Consider the following 19,810-nt stretch of genomic DNA (forward strand, 5'->3'; position numbering starts at 1 on the left):
CTTCTTATTCATTTGCTTTTTCCTCATCATCATTTCAACGTCTCGCAAAGCATATTTTAATGTGCAGTTCGTCTACAAAACTAATCTCTTTACCACCTTGTAGGACGCGTATTTTTTTTATCTTTCAGCATAATTATGTAGACACCCGGCAGCGTATCCAGGCACAAACAAAGACAAAATAACTCACAATTTAACAGCCGTGTGTGTGTAATTACAGAAACCATAACGAGCTACTTATGACCGCTTAGATTTATTAAATTTTGGATTCTAGGCAAGTTAATGTGCCCATGCCTGTAGGTTACAAAGGTTTCGAGGTTTGAAGCATCAACAGTAGCACGAAATGGTTTCTGTAATATTATCAAGAACCTTCTACGAGTAAATACGAGGCGGCACCGTACGAGGTCGCAAAGTTGAAATTTGGAAAGAGCAAATCGAACTATAGAAATACATACCAATTTTCAATTCTCTCGTTAAACTTTCCAGGTAAAACTACCAAATGGCTGGACTAAATATTATAAGGGTGTCAAACAGGATACGTTCAGGGTAGATACCCTGAACGTATAACTACGCTAATAACGTGTAGTATGTAGATACATACTACACGTTATTAGCGTAGTTATCCTCGTTTTCATACTAGAACCTAATACAAAGACCACCTAAGCGCACACGTACAAACCATTCCGATTTGCTAAAAATGGAGGCGAAGTTAACGTTACAAACGATATAACCGGAGTTAACGGCATTAGTAGGATCCGACCTATCGTAGCAACAGCCTGATTTCTAGTTTAAAATTCAAATTCAATAAGTACCTTACTTTCTATCTTATCATATTAATTTAGATAATAAGTGAATCAATTATTTTATCTTTTCGAATGCACGCTGCAACTATCGACATATAAACGGCACTCGTAGTGTAAAGAACACAGTACCTATCATCAGAATAATTTACATTATTATTTTTTCACAATGTTGGAACCGTTGTTGCATATTTTGAACGAGAAGAAAATAGTTCTTGCTAGTGGAGCCCCGAACAAAAAACAATTCTTTGACAACATTGTAAGTACCATTCATATAAACAAATTATGGCAGTGTTTTACAACTACTACCTCTATTTTGTCAAGTTTGTATTATGTTAAATTTTCTTTCAATTATTTTTATCTAATGATTTAATCTAAGTACTGCACTAATATTTATAAAAAATAAATTTTATTATGGAGCCCCCTTTTTAAAATCGGTATTATCCTCATAACAAACGAACAAAAATAATTACTATCGAATTGAAAACTGTTTAAAAATAGAGTTATAATAACATGAAAAAATTACGAAATTTTAACGTTTTGTAACTTACATAGTTCTTCGTATTTTTATCATTAATTTCCTTGTATAATTTTACCCATACTTGTTGCTGGACCTCACACTATGGATGTTGTTTTAAAGCAGAAGATATGGAACTTACAATAATAACTAAATCTAACTACACTTTAATGTGCATTTGTAATAAAAACAAGTAGCCACACGTCAAATTTTAAAAAAACTAATACAGACTCCTAAAAAAAATATTTTTTCCACAGGGTTTGAAAGTTGAGGGCTGCGCTTCAACATTTGAAGAAGATTTGGATCCAAGTAATTTCAAAACCTTCGCTGAGTTCGTTGAAGAGACCGCATTGCAGAAGGTGCTCGAAGTGGAAGAGAGGTTGAAACGCGAAAACCGAGCAGCTGACCTGGTGATCGGAGCCGATACCATGGTTACGATTGACAACCAAATGTTTGGGAAACCAAAAGACGTGGAAGACGCCGTAAAGACGCTCAAGCGGTAAACTAATTTATACAAGAATAGAATCACACCAAACCCGATGCACTTTGTGCCCGATGCTAGGTTTAATTAAACCAGAAAACGGACTAAGATCTTCTAAAACGGACAAAAGACTATTTTTACCAAATAGTCTAATTATTTAATCAATTAATGGCACATCAAGTTAAACACAGCTTGTTGCATAGTATGTCACGAATCTAGAGCGGCTGTTGCAGAAGAACAACATAATTAATATCTCATTATTTTATTTCTAGTGAGCCTGTCATTTCGCAAGTATTTAGTGGTGCTACTTTAGGTTTTAGCCGTTTATAGACAAGCAATTATTTCATCTAAGTCACTTTTAATTTCTTTTTCTAACGAAATTTTATTAGGTAAGAAATCTAATTCAAAAGTTGAACGACTATTACTCTGAAACTAACTGATCTGTCTTAAACTTTTCTTTGAAAATTCAAGATTAGCTCATCATAAATTTATTTTCCAGATTTTTGAAGTCAATGTTTAGCTTTAAAGAAGGGGGGGGGATGGAAGAATATACAGGCTGGCAGCGACAATCTTCGCTTGTACAACTTTTAATACGGACTACTTACTACCACAGAAAAAGCTATCTTCGTTAACCATATTGTGCTTGTAGACCTACGTGACGTATTATTTTCTGTTTTATAACTTTCTGCTCGTAGCCTTTCAGGGAAGTCGAATGTGGTGCTGACTGGCGTCGTGGTGAAACCTCGGGGCAAAGACCCTATCAAGTTCACACAATCAACCGAAGTATTCTTCGACGTGATGACTGATGCACAAATAAGAGGATACGTCGCTACGAAGGAACCAATGTAAGTACGTTCAATCAACGTTCGGCATCGCGGCATAGGTAAATTAACTGTTTCGAATTTCCATTCAATCGCTGCTATACAACTTTTGACAACACCTTTATTTAACTTAATTCAGGGGGCATTGGTGTATCCAGACTTTTTAGGGAGGGGCCAAGAACGCCTTAGGGTTAAGTGTCATTAGTATTTCTTAGAGTAGGCGCACACCGTTGATTTTTCGTCGGCCGATAGTTTAGTCGGGCAGTTGATCAGTATGGGCAATTGGGCATGTATGGGAGTGCGCACACTACGCCGATTCTTCATACAATTTAAAATCGGGCACAACTATCGGCCAACTAAAAATCAACGGTGTGCGCCTACTCTTATGCGCATGTAAGGGAGGCATGAAAAAAAATTTTTTTTTTCGGTGAGGCTCGGCGTAATTTAAAGGTTGTGAAACCCTGTTTTACAGCAAAATTTGTTTTCTCAATTGAAAAAAATCTTCCTTGAGGAAGGAGGGTAGCCTTACTTTTTAACTTGTAATTTCTATAATTTCCAATGTACAGGAGAATGGCAGGCTCGTACGCGATCCAAGGGAAAGGGGGCAGCTTTGTGAAGCGCATCGAAGGCGACTACTCCAACGTCATCGGCATGCCGGTGAACGCCGTGTGTCGTGTCCTAACTCAGTTGTACGGCAATTAGGGCGGAGAGCGAAAAAGGACAGCACGTCATATATCTGCCATCCGCAGAATAAATAAATAATTAAAAAGTAATACTTAGTGGAATTACTGCATTCCAAACGTGAATTAGAACTGGCCCCATAGCAGACATTTTCCTACATCTAAAGGCCTTTTGAAATATACAATATTGGTTATGGCTTTTTTTTTTTATTTATTTATTTATTGCACATAATGAATACACTGTATATTGTTAGGTACTAGGTACTAACATACAAATGCACACCCGGTTGGGCACAGCAATACAAAATAACAGTTGTTATTATTGGAGCGGGTACCACTTTCCATACATTTGTGCCCATCATCCTTTGTCAAATCTTGTTACCAGGCACAGATTGTTACTAACTTAGGTTAGTTAGATAAATAAAATTAATGTTGGTCATCTAGGCATAACTGGACATTTAATTTTGTACATTCGTAGTACTCCGTGCCTCCCAAAAATAACAATATTGTTTTGCGCGCGGTTGTTTTTGCCGTCAATAAACTGGTAGGCGCCAAAAGGAGTATTTGGAAACCTTTTCTGGCCACCTCAAAATGCCTAGCCCATCATAGGGCAATGTCCACTAGCCACCACCACCAAAATAAGCGTTTTTATTTTATGTACATTAATAAGGGTACACATACTTTTAAATAAATAAAATGCTTTAACATTTATACTTACATAAATAATACATATTAATTAGGTAGTTGATTGACATGTTTCTTGAATATTCAGACTCTTATTCAAAACAATAAGTGATTTGTTATTTTATTTAATTACTAATCAACACAGACTACTTATAACTACATAAACTTACAATAAAATAAACACACTAGCCTTTACTCCTACAAATACTCAAGTGTTGTATTTTGTAGCTACATATTCACAGGTTTTTAGGATCTTTGAACATCTCATACAACACAGAACACAACCTGAACAATGGCAGGCCAACTACCGTGAAGTAGTCACCTTCAATGCGTTCTATAAAGCACCCACCCATGCCTTGAATACCATATCCGCCTGCTTTGTCCCTAAAAATTTACAATGCTCCTTTATATTATGATCTATATTTATATTACAATAATTGATGGTGACAAATAATGTGGAATTGGCTTGAGAAGTATAAGCAGAAAAAAGAAGCATTTGGTTAGGACTGGTGTGCAAGCGATTAATGTTTTTCTTTCTTGTTTAAATGTAAGCACCAGAAGGGAAATGTGTTTACATAAAGGTAACAGCTGTCAAGGATCTCTTGAGGCACATGTATTTGAATGCTGATTTAAAAACTGGTATGCAACCAACTACAGTAATAAAATGTAAGATGTGTGTACTGGTTAATGATTGCTACTGGTTAATTATTTTAACATTTTAAATGAATTAAAGAATTACTTACATCGGCTCGCCTGTAGCAATGTATCCCTTAATCTGGTCTTCATGTAGTTTTCCAAAGAACACATCCGTTTTTTCAGTAAATTTCACAATCTTGTCATGCGCTTTTACCACAACTCCTGTGTAGACTGTGTTGGATCTCCCTGAAAGTCTAGTTTACTTTTAATATACATAGTAGGCTTAGATTAATAAAGCCTTAATTAATCTAAGATAGTAGATAGAACTTTATCAATATAAGCAAACACTGATGACAACTAGTTGTTTATTACATTCTAGGTAGGCAAGAACTAAATTATTATTCAAAAGAATGTGAGATACAAATAAGTTTTGTGGCTAAAATAAAGTACCTGGATAGCATCCTAAAGGCTTCATCTTCTGAGGTTGGTTTTCCAAATAATTCCTTGTCGAGTGTAACCATAGTGTCCGCGCCGATGACTATGTCGGGAGGCTGCCCCTGGCCGATCAGCCTACCCTCCACTTCCAACACCTTCTGTAACGCAGTCTCCTCAACAAACTCCGAGAAGCTATTGAAGTTCTTTGGATCCAAATCTTCTTCAAAATAAGAACTGCAAAGTCCCACTTTTAAGCCCTAAAACAGAAAAATATTAAGGACAAATCAAATCAAGAAAATATTATTGTAAGTAGGCATAAAGTAGGTATATTAATTATCCCGTAAAATATTCTTACAATATTCTCAACAAGTTCTTTTCTTCTTGGCGACCCGCTGGCTAAAATAATATTTTTCTGCTTCAAAATGTGCATTACTGGTTGCAACATTGTTGAATTTATACAAAACGTATAATAATATAACCTAAAAATAAAGTTATGAAATTGATAAATGAATTCAAATATCCTGCTTCGTTGTTAAATAAAATGCTAAAAACACTACTGCTTTGGCAAATATTATGAAAATCAACCTGCCCCGAGTAAACGACGCAAAATTTACGAATTTACCGCCGCTGTTACTTACAGCGTTTCTGTTTTGAACAACAACGAACGGAAGAGCGAAGAGCTGTCATCAGCTGACAGCTGTCAAATGTCATAGATCCAAACATATATTTTTGGGGTCGATTCTTTTAAAGAGAAGACAGGCATTGAAACATACAGCCGAAACTTTAGTTTTTTAAACCCCCGCGTCAGATAGAAGAAAAGGGGTATAAGGTGGTTATCACACGGACGACAGATTTAATCATTGTATGCAAGTACCTCAGTTTGTATAGAAAACACGCGCGGCACTTCACACTGACAACGCGTCTGCGCGCGTGATTTTTTTATATGAAATCACGCGCTGTGATCACGTGCTCCGCGGCGGAGCGTGGCGCAGTGTGATAACCGCCTGAGCCCCGATTACGGTAACTTTTAACGTCTACAATCCAGACACGCTTCTCGATTCTGCGATACGATTGGTCGTTCAACAGCGTACGTCAGCTGTTTTGACCAATCGTATCGCAGAATCAGAAACGCGTCTGGATTGGAAACGTTAAAAATTACCGTAATCGGGGCTCTGGACTTCTTGGCGGGAAAGTGAAGCGCTTAGTGAAGCGTCATGTTAGCGGTTTTGTTTTGAATTCTAAAATTCGTGTTTTCTAAAATGGTTTATGTGTCATTGTTATGTGTTCGTATTGGTTAATAACTCTATGGTTCGTAAACATGCATGAGTGTGGGCAAATGAAACAAAACAGTGCAGCCTGATTCTTTCGGATTTACTCAAGTAGTCCATACGAAGTCTCAGTAAAGCACCACAATTTTAAATGTAACAAAATCTAGTAATTTATCTAACTGTTAATAATTTTAATTTTGTAAACTTTATCTGTTATTGTTTGAGATAGTAAGTACCTACTTGTAATAATGTTATTACAAGTATATAGGTATTTAGTGTTACTTATTATGGCTTATGGTCTAGTTTGTAATTTATTAACACTTTTTCTTTACGGTATACCTATCACCTATTACATATAAATATAAAGGCACTGGGTCTCTATCNTTAGGAACATTTTTCAGCTCCAACCTTGTCGAATAAAGTTGTGTTGTAACAAAGTTAAACTAGACCACATTGGTCAATGTATCTAAGGAAATTGTTAATTGTATTCCTTAGGTTTAATGACAAAAAATTGGAACTACAATCTACACATACATCCAAAATCGATAGGTGACGGCACAGCACTAGGACTCGAGTTTTTTGCGATGAGAGAGCAACCGATGCGGTGGCGCTATAGCATAAAAACACTATTGTGTTTGTGGGAACCACAGGTTTGCTGCCACCTGTTCTTTGGGTCTACTTACAACGCCTACATTGATGTGCTTTTTGGGAGTAATCATGTAGGCTGGCTGGTACCCTCAACTACTTTGATAGAAAATCTGTAAAACAATTTCGATCATATTGTATACAGGGTGACTTTGCAATCAGTATCCAAATTTTTAGGAGCGACTCAGAATCAGTAACTTAATCGATTTACATAAGGAACACGATTTTTTTTTCATATTTAATTACTTTTATTCGTTGCGCGCGGTTTCAAAATTGGCACACGTGGATAATTTCTTCGTTCATAGAAGAATACGTACACACAGTAAACTATAAAGCTTAATAGACATAAAGGTACGCGAAAATAAGCCTTAACCTTTAAAAATTAAGATATGGGCTGGGCACCCGCGAATTACATTTTCAATAATTTTTTTCGTGAAAAATACTGCGATTAAAAATAATTAAGATAAAGTTGTACTTATCGTTAAAGTGTTCTATAAGCTTCTTAAAAAAAATTGGATACTGATTACAAAATCATCCTGTATGATGAAACATTTGTTTGCACATTAAGCTTGAAATCATGCCTACATATTTTTAATTATCGTGATAATGAAATAAATAATTATCTTGACATTTAACGCTGCGCCGTGCGCGCCATCTAGTCCCAAAGTTTTCTTCGTTGATGCCAGCCTGCCTAAAATACGTGCTCGCTATATGTATAGTATAGCCCATTTGATTTGATTTATTTTTTGAACCAATAAACAATTTTTTCTTCTTATTCATTTGCTTTTTCCTCATCATCATTTCAACGTCTCGCAAAGCATATTTCAATGTGCAGTTCGTCTACAAAACTAATCTCTTTACCACCTTGTAGGACGCGTATTTTTTTTATCTTTTAGCATAATTATGTAGACACCCGGCAGCGTATCCAGGCACAATCAAAGACAAAATAACTCACAATTTAGCAGCCGTGTGTGTGTAATTACAGAAACCATAACGAGCTACTTATGACCGCTTAGATTTATTAAATTTTGAATTCTAGGCAAGTTAATGTGCCCATGCATGTAGGTTACAAAGGTTTCGAGGTTTGAAGCGTCAACCGTAGCACGAAATGGTTTCTGTAATATTATCAAGAGCCTTCTACGAGTAAATACGAGGCGGCACCGTACGAGGTCGCAAAGTTGAAATTTGGAAAGAGCAAATCGAACTCTATAGAAATACATACCAATTTTCAATACTCTCGGTAAACTTTCCAGGTAAAACTACCAAATGGCTGGACTAAATATTATAAGGTGTCAAACAGGATACGTTCAGGGTATCTACATACTACACGTTATTAGCGTAGTTGTCCTCGTTTTCATACTAGAACCTAATACAAAGACCACCTAAGCGCACACGTACAAACCATTCCGATTTGCTAAAATGGAGGCGAAGTTAACGTTACAAACGATATAACCGGAGTTAACGGCATTAGTAGGATCCGAACTATCGTAGCAACAGCCTGATTTCTAGTTTTAAGTTCAAATTTTATAATAATACTAGCTGACCCGGCGAACTTCGTACCGCCTTAGCGTAGAGATTTTCTTAATATTTTTTTCCGTAAGAACCATCCTTGGACTTCCACAAACATTTAAAAAAAAGAATTATCGAAATCGGTTCAGCCGTTCACACGTGATGCCGTGACAACGCGAAACGGGTTTCATTTTTATATATATATAGATTCAATAAGTACTTTACTTTCTACCTTATCATATTAATTTAGATAATAAGTGAATCAATTATGTATTTTATCTAATCGAATGCACGCTGCAACTATCGTAGTAGTACTAGTAGTGTAAAGAACACAGTACCTATCATCAGAATAATTTACATTATTATTTCTTCACAATGTTGGAACCGTTGTTGCATATTTTGAACGAGAAGAAAATAGTTCTCGCTAGTGGGGCCCCGAACAAAAAACAATTTTTTGACAACATTGTAAGTACCATTCATATAAACAAATTATGGCAGTGTTTTACAACTACTACATCTATTTTGTCAAGTTTTTATTATGTTAAATTTTCTTTCAATTATTTTTATCTAATGATTTAATCTAAGTACTGCACCAATATTTATAAAAATTAAATTTTATTATGGAGCCGCCTTTTTAAAATTGGTATTATCCTCATGACAAACGAACAAAAATAATTACTATCGAATTGAAAACTGTTTAAAAATAGAGTTACAATAACATGAAAAAATTGCGAAATTTTAACGTTTTGTAACTTACATAGTTCTTCGTATTTTTATCATTAATTTCCTTGTATAATTTTACTCATACTTGTTGCTGGACCTTAAACTATGGATGTTGTTTTAAAGCAGAAGATATAGAACCTACAATAATAACTAAATCTAACTACACTTTAATGTGCATTTGTATAATAAAAAAAGTAGCCCCACGTCAAATTTAAAAAACTGTAACATAATACAGACACCTAAAAAATATTTCTTTCACAGGGTTTGAAAGTTGAGGGCTGCGCTTCAACATTTGAAGAAGATTTGGATCCAAGTAATTTCAAAACCTTCGCTGAGTTCGTTGAAGAGACCGCATTGCAGAAGGTGCTCGAAGTGGAAGAGAGGTTAAAACGCGAAAACCGAGCAGCTGACCTGGTGATCGGAGCCGATACCATGGTTACGATTGACAACCAAATGTTTGGGAAACCAAAAGACGTGGAAGACGCCATCAAGACGCTCAAGCGGTAAACTAATTTATAGAAGAATACAATCACACCAAACCCGATGCACTTTGTGCCCGATGCTAGGCTTAATTAAACCAGAAAACGGACTAAGATCTTCTAAAACGGACAAAAGACTATTTTTACCAAATAGTCTAATTATTTAGTCAATTAATGGCACATCAAGTTAAACACAGCTTGTTGCATAGTATGTCGTTGTAAACTATTGATTGGCGTTGAATGTCACGAATCTAGAGCGGCTGTTGCAGAAGAACAACATAATTAATATCTCATTATTTTATTTCTAGTGCGCCTGTCATTTCGCAAGTCTTTAGTGGTGCTACTTTAGGTTTTAGCCGTTTATAGACAAGCAATTAGTATTTCTTTTTAAGTCACTTTTAATTTCTTTTTCTTAGGAATTTTTATTAGGTGAGAAATCTAATTCAAAAGTTGAACGACTATTACTCTGAAACTTAACTGATCTGTCTTAAACTTTTCTTTGAAAATTCAAGATTAGCTCATCATAAATTTATTTTCCAGATTTTTGAAGTCAATGTTTAGCTTTAAAGAAGGGGGGGGGGGCGAATATACAGGCTGGAAGAGCGACAATCTTCGCTTGTACAACTTTTAATACGGACTACTTACTACCACAGAAAAAGCTATCTTCGTTAACCATATTGTGTTCGTAGACCTACGTGACGTATTATTTTCTGTTTTATAACTTTCTGCTCGTAGTCTTTCAGGGAAGTCGAATGTGGTGCTGACTGGCGTCGTGGTGAAACCTCGGGGCAAAGACCCTATCAAGTTCACACAATCAACCGAAGTATTCTTCGACGCGATGACTGATGCACAAATAAGAGGATACGTCGCTACGAAGGAACCAATGTACGTTCAATCTACTTACTGAATTGTTGTTTTTACGAGGACCTCCTCGTAAAAACAACAATTCAGTATTTGAAAAGAAACGACAAACAGAATTTGAAATGCAAACGTACCTACGTTTGCATTTCAAATTCAAATTCAAAACGTTTATTGCATGTCACATTACAATTAATATGTTGTTGCAAAATAGAGGTAGGTAATTTCCAAAAAAAAACCTACACTAAAACGTAGAAAAATAATTACTAATTATCTACTTATTTATTAGGACGAATTATTAATATTTATGTAGGTATACCACTCAGATCATANCTAACCATCATCGCGGCATAGGTAATTAACTGTTCCGAATTGCCATTCAATCGCTGCTATACAACTTTTGACAACACCTTTATTTTAATTTAATTCAGGGGGCATTGGTGTATCCAGACTTTTAGGGAGGGGCCAAGAACGCCGGGGGGGAGGGTTAAGTGTCATTAGTATTTCTTAAAGTAGGCGCACACCGTTGATTTTTCGTCGGCCGATAGTTTAGTCGGGCAGTTGATCAGTATGGGCAAGTATGGGAGTGCGCACACTACGCCGATTCTTCATACAATTTAAAATCGGGCACAACTATCGGGCACAACTATCGGCCAACTAAAAATCAACGGTGTGCGCCTACTCTTATGCGCATGTAAGGGGGGCATGAAAAAAAAATTTTTTTTTTCGGTGAGGCTCGGCGTAATAAAGGTTGGGAAACCCTGTTTTACAGCAAAATTTGTTTTCTCAATTGAAAAAAATCTTCCTTGAGGAAGGAGGGTAGCCTTACTTTTTAACTTGTAATTTCTATAATTTCCAATGTACAGGAGAATGGCAGGCTCGTACGCGATCCAAGGGAAAGGGGGCAGCTTTGTGAAGCGCATCGAAGGCGACTACTCCAACGTCATCGGGATGCCTGTGAACGCCGTGTGTCGGGTCCTAACTCAGTTGTACGGCAATTAGGGCGGAGAGCGAAAAAGGACAGCGCGTCACATATCTGCCATCCGCAGAATAAATAAATAATAAATAAATAGTTTATTCATTAAAATAAGAGCATTAAAAGTAAGTAGTAGTAGTATGTTAGAGTTTACATCCTACACTAGTATTAGGTATATTATCTGTGATACTACTAAAATTATAAAGGCGAAAGTTTGGATGTCTGAATGTCATGATATCTGGATGTCTAGATATTTGTTACTCTTTCACACAAAAACTACTGAACGAATTTTGTTGAAACTTTACAGTACCTATTATTGTTTACAACCCAGATTAACATATAGGCTATAATTTATGACGATATGTGACAAATCAATTTCAATAAATAAATAAAACGTGTCTAAAAAGCGCCATCTATCGTCATTGGTTAAAATCTACAGTGCTGGACAAACTACTGTTTTTGATGTTTGTAAATTATTCATACGGGGGAAGCCGTGAAACGCCATCTATCAACATGATATCAAACGGGGGTAAAACGAGGTCTACGCGTACGAAGTCGAATACTCGTGAAAAGCTCTCTGTCATCACAGCTTATGCGCAAATAAATGAATGCTTATATACAGAGAGGATGCCACTTTCGTGCATGTAGGTAGGTAGGTACCATTTTTATTTTCTTGCATAATTATTATTACATATATTATAACCATTTTAACCTTAACGGGATTAATGCTAATATTCTTTAAAAATAAAATATATTATTACCAATAAAGCCTAAAACATATATTTTTACCCTTTCATTACCAGGGAGAAATAATTACCTATATTTTATTAATGTAAAACTTTAAACTAATATCCGTATTTGTGTGCAAATAAATTAACACAACGCCATCTATTTATTTACTCCAGTGCAAATCCAAGTGAGCGAAAATATTGAATTGATATTATAACATAAATACTTATACTCGTACAAAATTAGGTATTGTAGTGAACATAATAATTTAACATAATAAATAGATATGCTTTACTTTGATGATGGAGCTAGTTATCCGCACTTGGATCGCCAATATGCGTGAAATCTAAATTCTCAATTCTTATTCTATTTTAATTCTCAATAATCTAAAAGGCTTTAAATTAATAGTATTTACAACCTACACAAGAAACACGTAAACTACAATTTAGAAATGGATAGGTAACCTTTATCTACAAAATTTGACAAATCTTGTTACCAGGCACAGATGGTTACACTAACTTAAGTAAGATAAATAATGCCGTCAAATAAAATTAATGTTGATCAGCTAGGCATGACTGGACATTTAATTTTGTACATTCGTAATTTCGTAGTACTCCGTGCCTCCCAAAAGTAACAATATTGTTACGCGCGCGGTTGTTTTTGCCGTCAATAAACTGGTAGGCGCCAAAAGGAAGCTGAGGTGTTTGGAAGCCTTTTCTGCAACCCCAAAATGCCTAGCCCATCATAGGGCAATGTCCACTAGCCACCACCACCAAAATAAGCGTTTTTATTTTATGAAATAATATTAGTACACATACTTTTAAATAAATAAAATTCTTTAACATAATTATACTTACATAAATAATACATACTATTTAGGTAGTTGATTGTCATGTTTCTTGAATATTCACGGAATCTTATTCAAAACAATAATTGATTTGTTATTTTATTTAATTACTAATCAACACATACTACTTATAACTACATAAACTTACAATAAAATAAACACACTAGCCTTTACTCCTACAAATACTCAAGTGTTGCATTTTGTAGCTAGGTATTCACAGGTTTTTAGGATCTTTGAACATCTCATACAACACAGAACACAACCTGAACAATGGCAGGCCAACTACTGTGAAGTAGTCACCTTCAATACGTTCTATAAAGCACCCACCCATGCCTTGAATACCATATCCGCCTGCTTTGTCCCTAAAAATTTACAATGCTCCTTTATATTATGATCTATATTTATATTACAATAATTGATGGTGACAAATAATGTGGAATTATAGGCTTGAGAAGTAGAAGCAGAAAGAAGAAGCATTTGGCAGCAGAGAGCAGTGGGTAAAGGACTGGTGTACAAGCAATTAATGTTTTTCTTTCTTGTTTAAATGTAAGCTCCAGAAGGGAAATGTGTTTACATAAAGGTAACAGCTGTCAAGGATCTCTTGAGGCACATGTATTTGAATGCTGATTTATAAACTGGTATGCAACCAACTACAGTAATAAAATGTAAGATGTGTGTACTGGTTAATGATTGCTACTGGTTAATTATTTTAAAATTTTAAATGAAATAAAGAATTACTTACATGGGCTCGCCCGTAGCAATGTACCCCTTAATCTGGTCTTCATGTAGTTTTCCAAAGAACACATCAGTTTTCTCTGTAAATTTTACGATCTTGTCATGCGCTTTTACCACAACTCCTGTGTAGACTGTGTTGGATCTACCTGAAAGTCTACTTTACTTTTAATATACATAGTAGGCTTAGATTAATAAAGCCTTAATTAATCTAAGATAATAGGTAGAACTTTATCAATATAAGCAAACACTGATGACAACTAGTTGTTTATTACATTCTAGGTAGGCAAGAACTAAATTATTACTCAAAAGAATGTGAGATACAAATAAGTTTTGTGGTTAAAATAAAGTACCTGGACAGCATCCTAAAGGCTTCATCTTCTGAGGTTGGTTTTCCAAATAATTCCTTGTCGAGTGTAACCATAGTGTCCGCGCCGATGACTATGTCGGGAGGCTGCCCCTGGCCGATCAGCCTACCCTCCACTTCCAACACCTTCTGTAAAGCAGTCTCCTCAACAAACTCCGAGAAGCTATTGAAGTTCTTTGGATCCAAATCTTCTTCAAACAAAGAACTGCAAAGTCCCACTTTTAAGCCCTAAAAAGAAAAATATTAAGGGCAAATCAAATCAAGAAAATATTATGATTGTAAGTAGGCATAAAGTAGGTATATTAATTTATCCCGTAAAATATTCTTACAATATTCTCAACAAGTTCTTTTCTTCTTGGCGACCCGCTGGCTAAAATAATATTTTTCTGCTTCAAAATGTGCATTACTGGTTGCAACATTGTTGAATTTATACAACACGTATAATAATATAACCTAAAAATAAAGTTATGAAATTGATAAATGAATTCAAATATCCTGCTTCGTTGTTAAATAAAATGCTAAAAACACTACTGCTTTGGCAAATATTATGAAAATCAACCTGCCCCGAGTAAACGACGCAAAATTTACGAATTTACCGCCGCTGTTACTTACAGAAGAGCGAAGAGCTGTCATCAGCTGACAGCTGTCAAATGTCATAGATCCAAACATATATTTTTGGGGTCGATTCTTTTAAAGAGAAGACAGAGCCCCGATTACGGTAACTTTTATAACGTCTACAATCCAGACGCGTTTCTGATTCTGCGATACGATTGGTCAAAACAGCTGACGTACGCTGTTGAACGACCAATCGTATCGCAGAATCGAGAAGCGTGTCTGGATTGTTGACGTTAAAAATTACCGTAATCGGGGCTCAGGCATTGAAACATACAGCCGAAACTTTAGTTTTTTAAACCCCCGCGCCCGATAGAAGAAAAGGGGTATAAGGCGGTTATCACACGGACGACAGATTTAATCATTGTATGCAAGTACCTCAGTTTGTATAGAAAACACGCGCGGCACTTCAAACTGACAATGCGTCTGCGCGCGTGATTTTTTATATGAAATCACGCGCTCCGCGGCGGAGCGCGGCGCAGTGAGATAACTGCCTGGACTTCTTGGCGGGAATGTGAAGCGCTTAGTGAAGCGTCATGTTAGCGGTTTTGTTTTGAATTCTAAAATTCGTGTTTTCTAAAATGGTGTAAGTGTCATTGTTATGTGTTCGTAAACATGCATGAGTGTGGGCAAATGAAACAAAACAGTGCAGCCTGATTCTTTCGGATTTACTCAAGTAGTCCATACGAAGTGTCAGTAAAGCACCACAACTTTAAATATAACAAAGTCTAGTAATTTATCTAACTGTTAATTTTAATTTTGTAAACCGTATCTGTTATTGTTTGAGATAGTAAGTACCTACTTGTAATAATGTTATTACAAGTAGGTACTTAGTGTTACTTATTATGGCTTATGGTCTAGTTTGTAATTTATTAACACTTTTTCTTTACGGTATACCTATTACCTATAAATAAATAAACTTTAACTGAAACTCAAAGGGCGGGAAGGGGTATCATCTGTCATCCTTCATTATATCATTTAATTTACCCAAGTCCATAGCTGGGCATTAACTCGTTAATCCGTTAATTAACGAAGTAAACATTTCTATTAACGGATTAACTTTTAAGTTAACTTTAAAAAATGTTAACGGACTCGTTAACTTCCGTTAAATTATCCTAAGTCCGTTAATCGTTAATCCAGTACCTACTATTTACCAAAAAGATACAGCAGGCACGCTGAAAACGCTAGAAAAACGTGTTCTGACAAGTACGTTCAGACTTCCAGAACCCAAAACAACAGTTTTTGTAACCAGATCACTAACGACACTTGTTAGTATGTGTGGGACAAATCTTGCAACTGAATTTAAGGCCAGTTCTCCTCAACCGATTGAGCTGAAAGAAGAACGGTCACGCCCCATACAAAAAAAAACCAGACCCGACAGAAACGAGACATACCTCAGTTTTTTTGTCACGTCTTAATCAGTTAAATTATATGTTTTTTATATTCGAAATCTATGTATAACACCAAAATATTACTCTTTGTTTTTGTTCAGGCGTTATACAAAAACTAATACAAAATGCCTATTTATCACCAAAATTGGTAAATGTATGTACCTAAATGTCTATTACAGCTGCTATGGAATGTATCTAGGTGACCTGGAGATACAGCCGGATTATACAGGGTAGTTATACATGTGAAACGATAAGACTAAGTGNTGATGACTATGTTTTGGAACAATTTATTTATTTATACGTTGAGATCATACTGATTTTGATATTAACAGCGTGGGGTGAGTAGGCCGAATTCTCTATTTTGCTTTGCTTGCTTTGTCGGCCATTTGGTGTAGTGGTTCGTAACGGACTACTATGCCGAGAGGTCCCGGGTCGATTCCCGGCCGGGCAGAAATTGAAATGATGAATTTTAATTTCTGTGATGGGTCTGGGTGTTACTATGTATAATATGTATGTATTTACAAAAAAAAGTCCGTTGTCTAGTACCCATAGTACAAGCTTTGCTTAGTTTGGGACTGGAAGTAGGCTTCTATTCCTTCTACTAGGGTGTAAAATGTCCAAGGATATTTATTTATTTGTCTCTGGTAAAGTAGAGAGGGTCGTGCAATGGAGACAAACGCCAGATTCACAAACATTACTATGATCTCTCACAGTGTGACACACGAACGAATCACAGAGCTCTATTCAACGCTGTGCGTTCGATTTGCTGCTTCACTTACGCAAGCATCGTTTGTGAATACGGGGCGTTAATGACCTGATGATTATGAGCCATGACGATTCAGTTTTTTCTCAAATTATGAGTCAAACATTGTTGATTTATAAACAAACTTTGAGTAAAATCTTGCTTAAAAGAATTTATTCTAACGCAAATTCATTAATCTCTCAGCAGTGGGTGTATCTTACCGAAATCTTGAGAAATATTGCTCAAAAGAAAGAAAGTAAAGATAATGATGTTTGGGCAGATTACTGTCAGATATCGCACACGGTCGGATTTGAATTTACATTCATTTGTTATGTTTGTTTTTGACCGACTTCCAAAAAGGAGGAGGTTTCCATTCGTATCAACCTATGTTTTTTAATACAAAGATTCGGGTAGCTTGTAAGTAAGTTACAATTAATTCAATTTAAAACCAAATGAACTTGCATCGATATAACCACCTTAAAAATTCTGAAGTCGGCAGGCACTCTGGTTAAGTTGCACCACCTAACTATAGCGATAATAACCGGTGCTTTTTTGTGGAGTTTGACAGATTTTTGACATTTGTCAAAGTTAAGGTAAGATGGTGCAATCCAGCCTAAGGATACAAAAACAGTTCATTTTCTGTTTGATTCGATAATATAAGTACATTTTGTCATTTTTGTCGCGGTTTTATAATTAAATACATACATAACCGTCCATGACCCCGGATTTAATCCTCTTACTCATCCCACTGATGACTGACCTTGGTATCGATCTCGCAGCCAAGTTGTATCATGTATCGAACCTCCAAGCCAATGAACTGAAATATTTTTATTAAATTGTCCAAAGATATGCCACTTACGAACATCTAAAAAGGTAGTCCTTAGGGGGCTCAAGTCACCTTATCTTTTGGGCTACCAGCACTTTGAGACAAACATAAATGACAAGTGCTGAGAAGAAATGCAGAAGCATACTCGTGAATGGTAGCGACGATCTTCGATTGTTTAACACTTCTATAATTTTGCCATACATCTTCAATGACCTATAGTACTTCATACAAAAAGCACCGGTTATCGTCATAGTTACCGTCACAGTTAGGTTTAGGTGGTACAACTCAGCCTTAGCGGGCAAAACAGTCTAGATTATTTTGATGATCTTTGATTCCTTTGGAGCTCCATCATTTTGCTATACATCTGCAATTTGACCTATAGTGTGTACAATCTTAAAGTATATCCAAGACGTCAGACTCAGAACCATCCCACAAGAAAAATCTATCCATCTAAACTTGATCTTTGTTTTTCACTTCCATAATTTTGCCATACCTCTGCCTGAGTACCTCTCCCATTCAACTACAGTGGGCATCGGTCCATTCAACAATGGAACCTGTTCCGCACTTTCATCGAAGGGCCCGAGGCGTCGGTCCGTCTGAACTTTCACTGGTGTATTAAGGTCAGCTGTTCTGTCAAGGTGGGGCCAGTTCGATGTCCACACGTCATCTCAATCGCCGCCATGATGGCTGTGATTTTGGCGATTTGTGTCACGGTTTTGGACACCCGGATTTTTGCGGGTACTTGTGAGTTTTATGACACTTAATTATGCGTCATTATGACTTTATGGAGTTTATCGTTGACAAGCCACTTGCTGAAATCGCACTCATGTGTTTGCCATGATATCTGACTTAACAAATTGCAAAATAGCCCCAGCTTTTATAACTATGTTAGTTTTCACGTTTTTAACACGTTTTTATTAGGTCGTCGTGTATGTAACAACTAACTATGTAATGGAATCTAAGAATCTGAATTACACTCACTTCTAATTCTTCATCATCATGTATTTAGATTAGATGACAATACAATATTATGGTACCATCGAGCTAGTCTGATGATGGGACTGGAAGGTGGCCATAGGAACTCCTAAACGAAACGGCGGAATTGCATCAAGTTTGTGTTCATTGGATTTTTCTTTTCAAGCACTATAGCGTGTTTTTAGTTTTTAATCTATTAATTTATTTACTGTAATCTGTGGTCGACTGTAAAGAAAATTACCTTTGTAAATCCAATAAAGAAAAGGGTCAATTCGTTTCAGAAATATTTAGGCAATATAGCGAATACTTACTCCTTGCTTCAAATATTCTGCATGTTATAATGATATAGGTAAAATTACTAAATAATTCTGTGCAGCAGCGATCAGATTTACCACAATAAAAAGACAAAGGAGAATTAAATGTAGACCTATACTAAATATACTATCTACTCTTATAATCTCAAGTAAAGCATAATTCACTTAGCAGTTTTTCTTCCACTCCACATCTGATAGTAACAACAACTTACTTAACAATAAGTGTTAGATATCCTACTAATATTTCTCACCGAGTCGGATCATGATTAAACCTGTCTATCACGACCGGAACTAGTGTTGTAACTTAACCAATTGTCTGCCATTACTCAATCAAAATGGCTATCTCAGACCTGTCACGAGGATTTTACGTAAATGACGGAGCTTCAAATACTGTTGGAATCATAATTGTTGCAGAATAACATTCATTCATCATCATCATTTCAGCCATAGGACGTCCACTGCTGAACATAGGCCCCCAATGATTTTCATCATGACCGGTTTGAAGCGGCCTGCATCCAGCGCCTTCGTACTACCTTTATGATTCGTTCTTCATCTTGTTCATCATCAGGTCATCTAGTCTCCACTGAGGGAGCACCCCCTCTCCAATTTACCAGAGGGCAGTGAATGATTTGGCCTACACTCCACCTCTGTAGTCTAGTGGTAAGACTACTTGCTTCAGACGCAGAAGTCCCGGGTTCAATTCCCAGTGGGTTCAGATTTTTCTGTTCGGTTTGGTTGGTGGTAGGGCTTGTTCTAAGTCAGCCTG

At 36.2% G+C, this 19,810-nt stretch overlaps 3 protein-coding genes across 7 annotated transcripts; 1 reads left to right on the top strand and 2 right to left on the bottom strand.

The window, feature by feature from the left end:
* The first annotated feature begins 738 nt into the window (after positions 1–738).
* LOC114355527 (dTTP/UTP pyrophosphatase-like) lies at positions 739–11,730 on the top strand. Of its 3 annotated transcripts, none has more exons than XM_028308415.1 (4): positions 739–1,056; positions 9,458–9,699; positions 10,411–10,560; positions 11,400–11,730. In XM_028308415.1, exons 1-4 carry the CDS (start codon positions 967–969, stop codon positions 11,533–11,535), a joined length of 618 nt encoding a protein of 205 aa, XP_028164216.1. In that variant the 5' UTR covers positions 739–966; the 3' UTR covers positions 11,536–11,730. The 3 variants fall into 3 exon arrangements, with proteins under 3 accessions (XP_028164216.1, XP_028164214.1, XP_028164215.1); XM_028308413.1 differs by lacking the exons at positions 9,458–9,699; positions 10,411–10,560; positions 11,400–11,730 and adding exons at positions 1,572–1,813; positions 2,491–2,640; positions 3,183–3,493 and having other exon boundaries at positions 753–1,056; XM_028308414.1 differs by lacking the exon at positions 739–1,056 and adding an exon at positions 8,797–8,938 and having other exon boundaries at positions 11,400–11,726.
* Positions 4,090–5,779, bottom strand: LOC114355524 (dTTP/UTP pyrophosphatase-like). 3 transcript variants are annotated; one of them, XM_028308409.1, is made up of 5 exons: positions 5,641–5,779; positions 5,407–5,530; positions 5,067–5,308; positions 4,724–4,870; positions 4,090–4,364 (listed from the first exon to the last, which is right to left on the bottom strand). In XM_028308409.1, the coding sequence occupies exons 2-5, from the start codon at positions 5,494–5,496 to the stop codon at positions 4,217–4,219; spliced, it is 627 nt and encodes a 208-aa protein (XP_028164210.1). In that variant the 5' UTR covers positions 5,497–5,530; positions 5,641–5,779; the 3' UTR covers positions 4,090–4,216. The 3 variants fall into 3 exon arrangements, with proteins under 3 accessions (XP_028164210.1, XP_028164211.1, XP_028164212.1); XM_028308410.1 differs by having other exon boundaries at positions 5,637–5,779; XM_028308411.1 differs by having other exon boundaries at positions 5,690–5,744.
* A 1,446-nt stretch (positions 11,731–13,176) lies between the features above and the next one.
* LOC114355525 (dTTP/UTP pyrophosphatase) lies at positions 13,177–14,798 on the bottom strand. The gene is made up of 5 exons (XM_028308412.1): positions 14,748–14,798; positions 14,514–14,637; positions 14,171–14,412; positions 13,828–13,974; positions 13,177–13,447 (listed from the first exon to the last, which is right to left on the bottom strand). Exons 2-5 carry the CDS (start codon positions 14,601–14,603, stop codon positions 13,300–13,302), a joined length of 627 nt encoding a protein of 208 aa, XP_028164213.1. The 5' UTR covers positions 14,604–14,637; positions 14,748–14,798; the 3' UTR covers positions 13,177–13,299.
* Positions 14,799–19,810: the final 5,012 nt, after the last annotated feature.

Source organism: Ostrinia furnacalis, unplaced genomic scaffold (genome assembly GCF_004193835.3).
Source record: "Ostrinia furnacalis isolate ACB-3 unplaced genomic scaffold, ASM419383v2 OfSCF2419, whole genome shotgun sequence".
Classification (NCBI taxonomy): Eukaryota; Metazoa; Arthropoda; class Insecta; order Lepidoptera; family Crambidae; genus Ostrinia; species Ostrinia furnacalis.

Excerpts from the sequence above, each read along its gene's own strand:
- LOC114355527 (XM_028308415.1), top strand. The coding sequence starts at position 967 with ATGTTGGAACCGTTGTTGCATATTTTGAACGAGAAGAAAATAGTTCTT. Across the intron at positions 1,057-9,457 it reads AACAATTCTTTGACAACATT|GGTTTGAAAGTTGAGGGCTG; the intron begins GTAAGTACCATT and ends TTTCTTTCACAG. Across the intron at positions 10,561-11,399 it reads GTCGCTACGAAGGAACCAAT|GAGAATGGCAGGCTCGTACG; the intron begins GTACGTTCAATC and ends TCCAATGTACAG.
- LOC114355524 (XM_028308409.1), bottom strand. The coding sequence starts at position 5,496 with ATGTTGCAACCAGTAATGCACATTTTGAAGCAGAAAAATATTATTTTA. Across the intron at positions 5,309-5,406 it reads AAGAACTTGTTGAGAATATT|GGCTTAAAAGTGGGACTTTG; the intron begins GTAAGAATATTT and ends TTTCTGTTTTAG. Across the intron at positions 4,871-5,066 it reads GCCTTTAGGATGCTATCCAG|ACTTTCAGGGAGATCCAACA; the intron begins GTACTTTATTTT and ends AAAGTAAACTAG.
- LOC114355525 (XM_028308412.1), bottom strand. The coding sequence starts at position 14,603 with ATGTTGCAACCAGTAATGCACATTTTGAAGCAGAAAAATATTATTTTA. Across the intron at positions 14,413-14,513 it reads AAGAACTTGTTGAGAATATT|GGCTTAAAAGTGGGACTTTG; the intron begins GTAAGAATATTT and ends TTTTCTTTTTAG. Across the intron at positions 13,975-14,170 it reads GCCTTTAGGATGCTGTCCAG|ACTTTCAGGTAGATCCAACA; the intron begins GTACTTTATTTT and ends AAAGTAAAGTAG.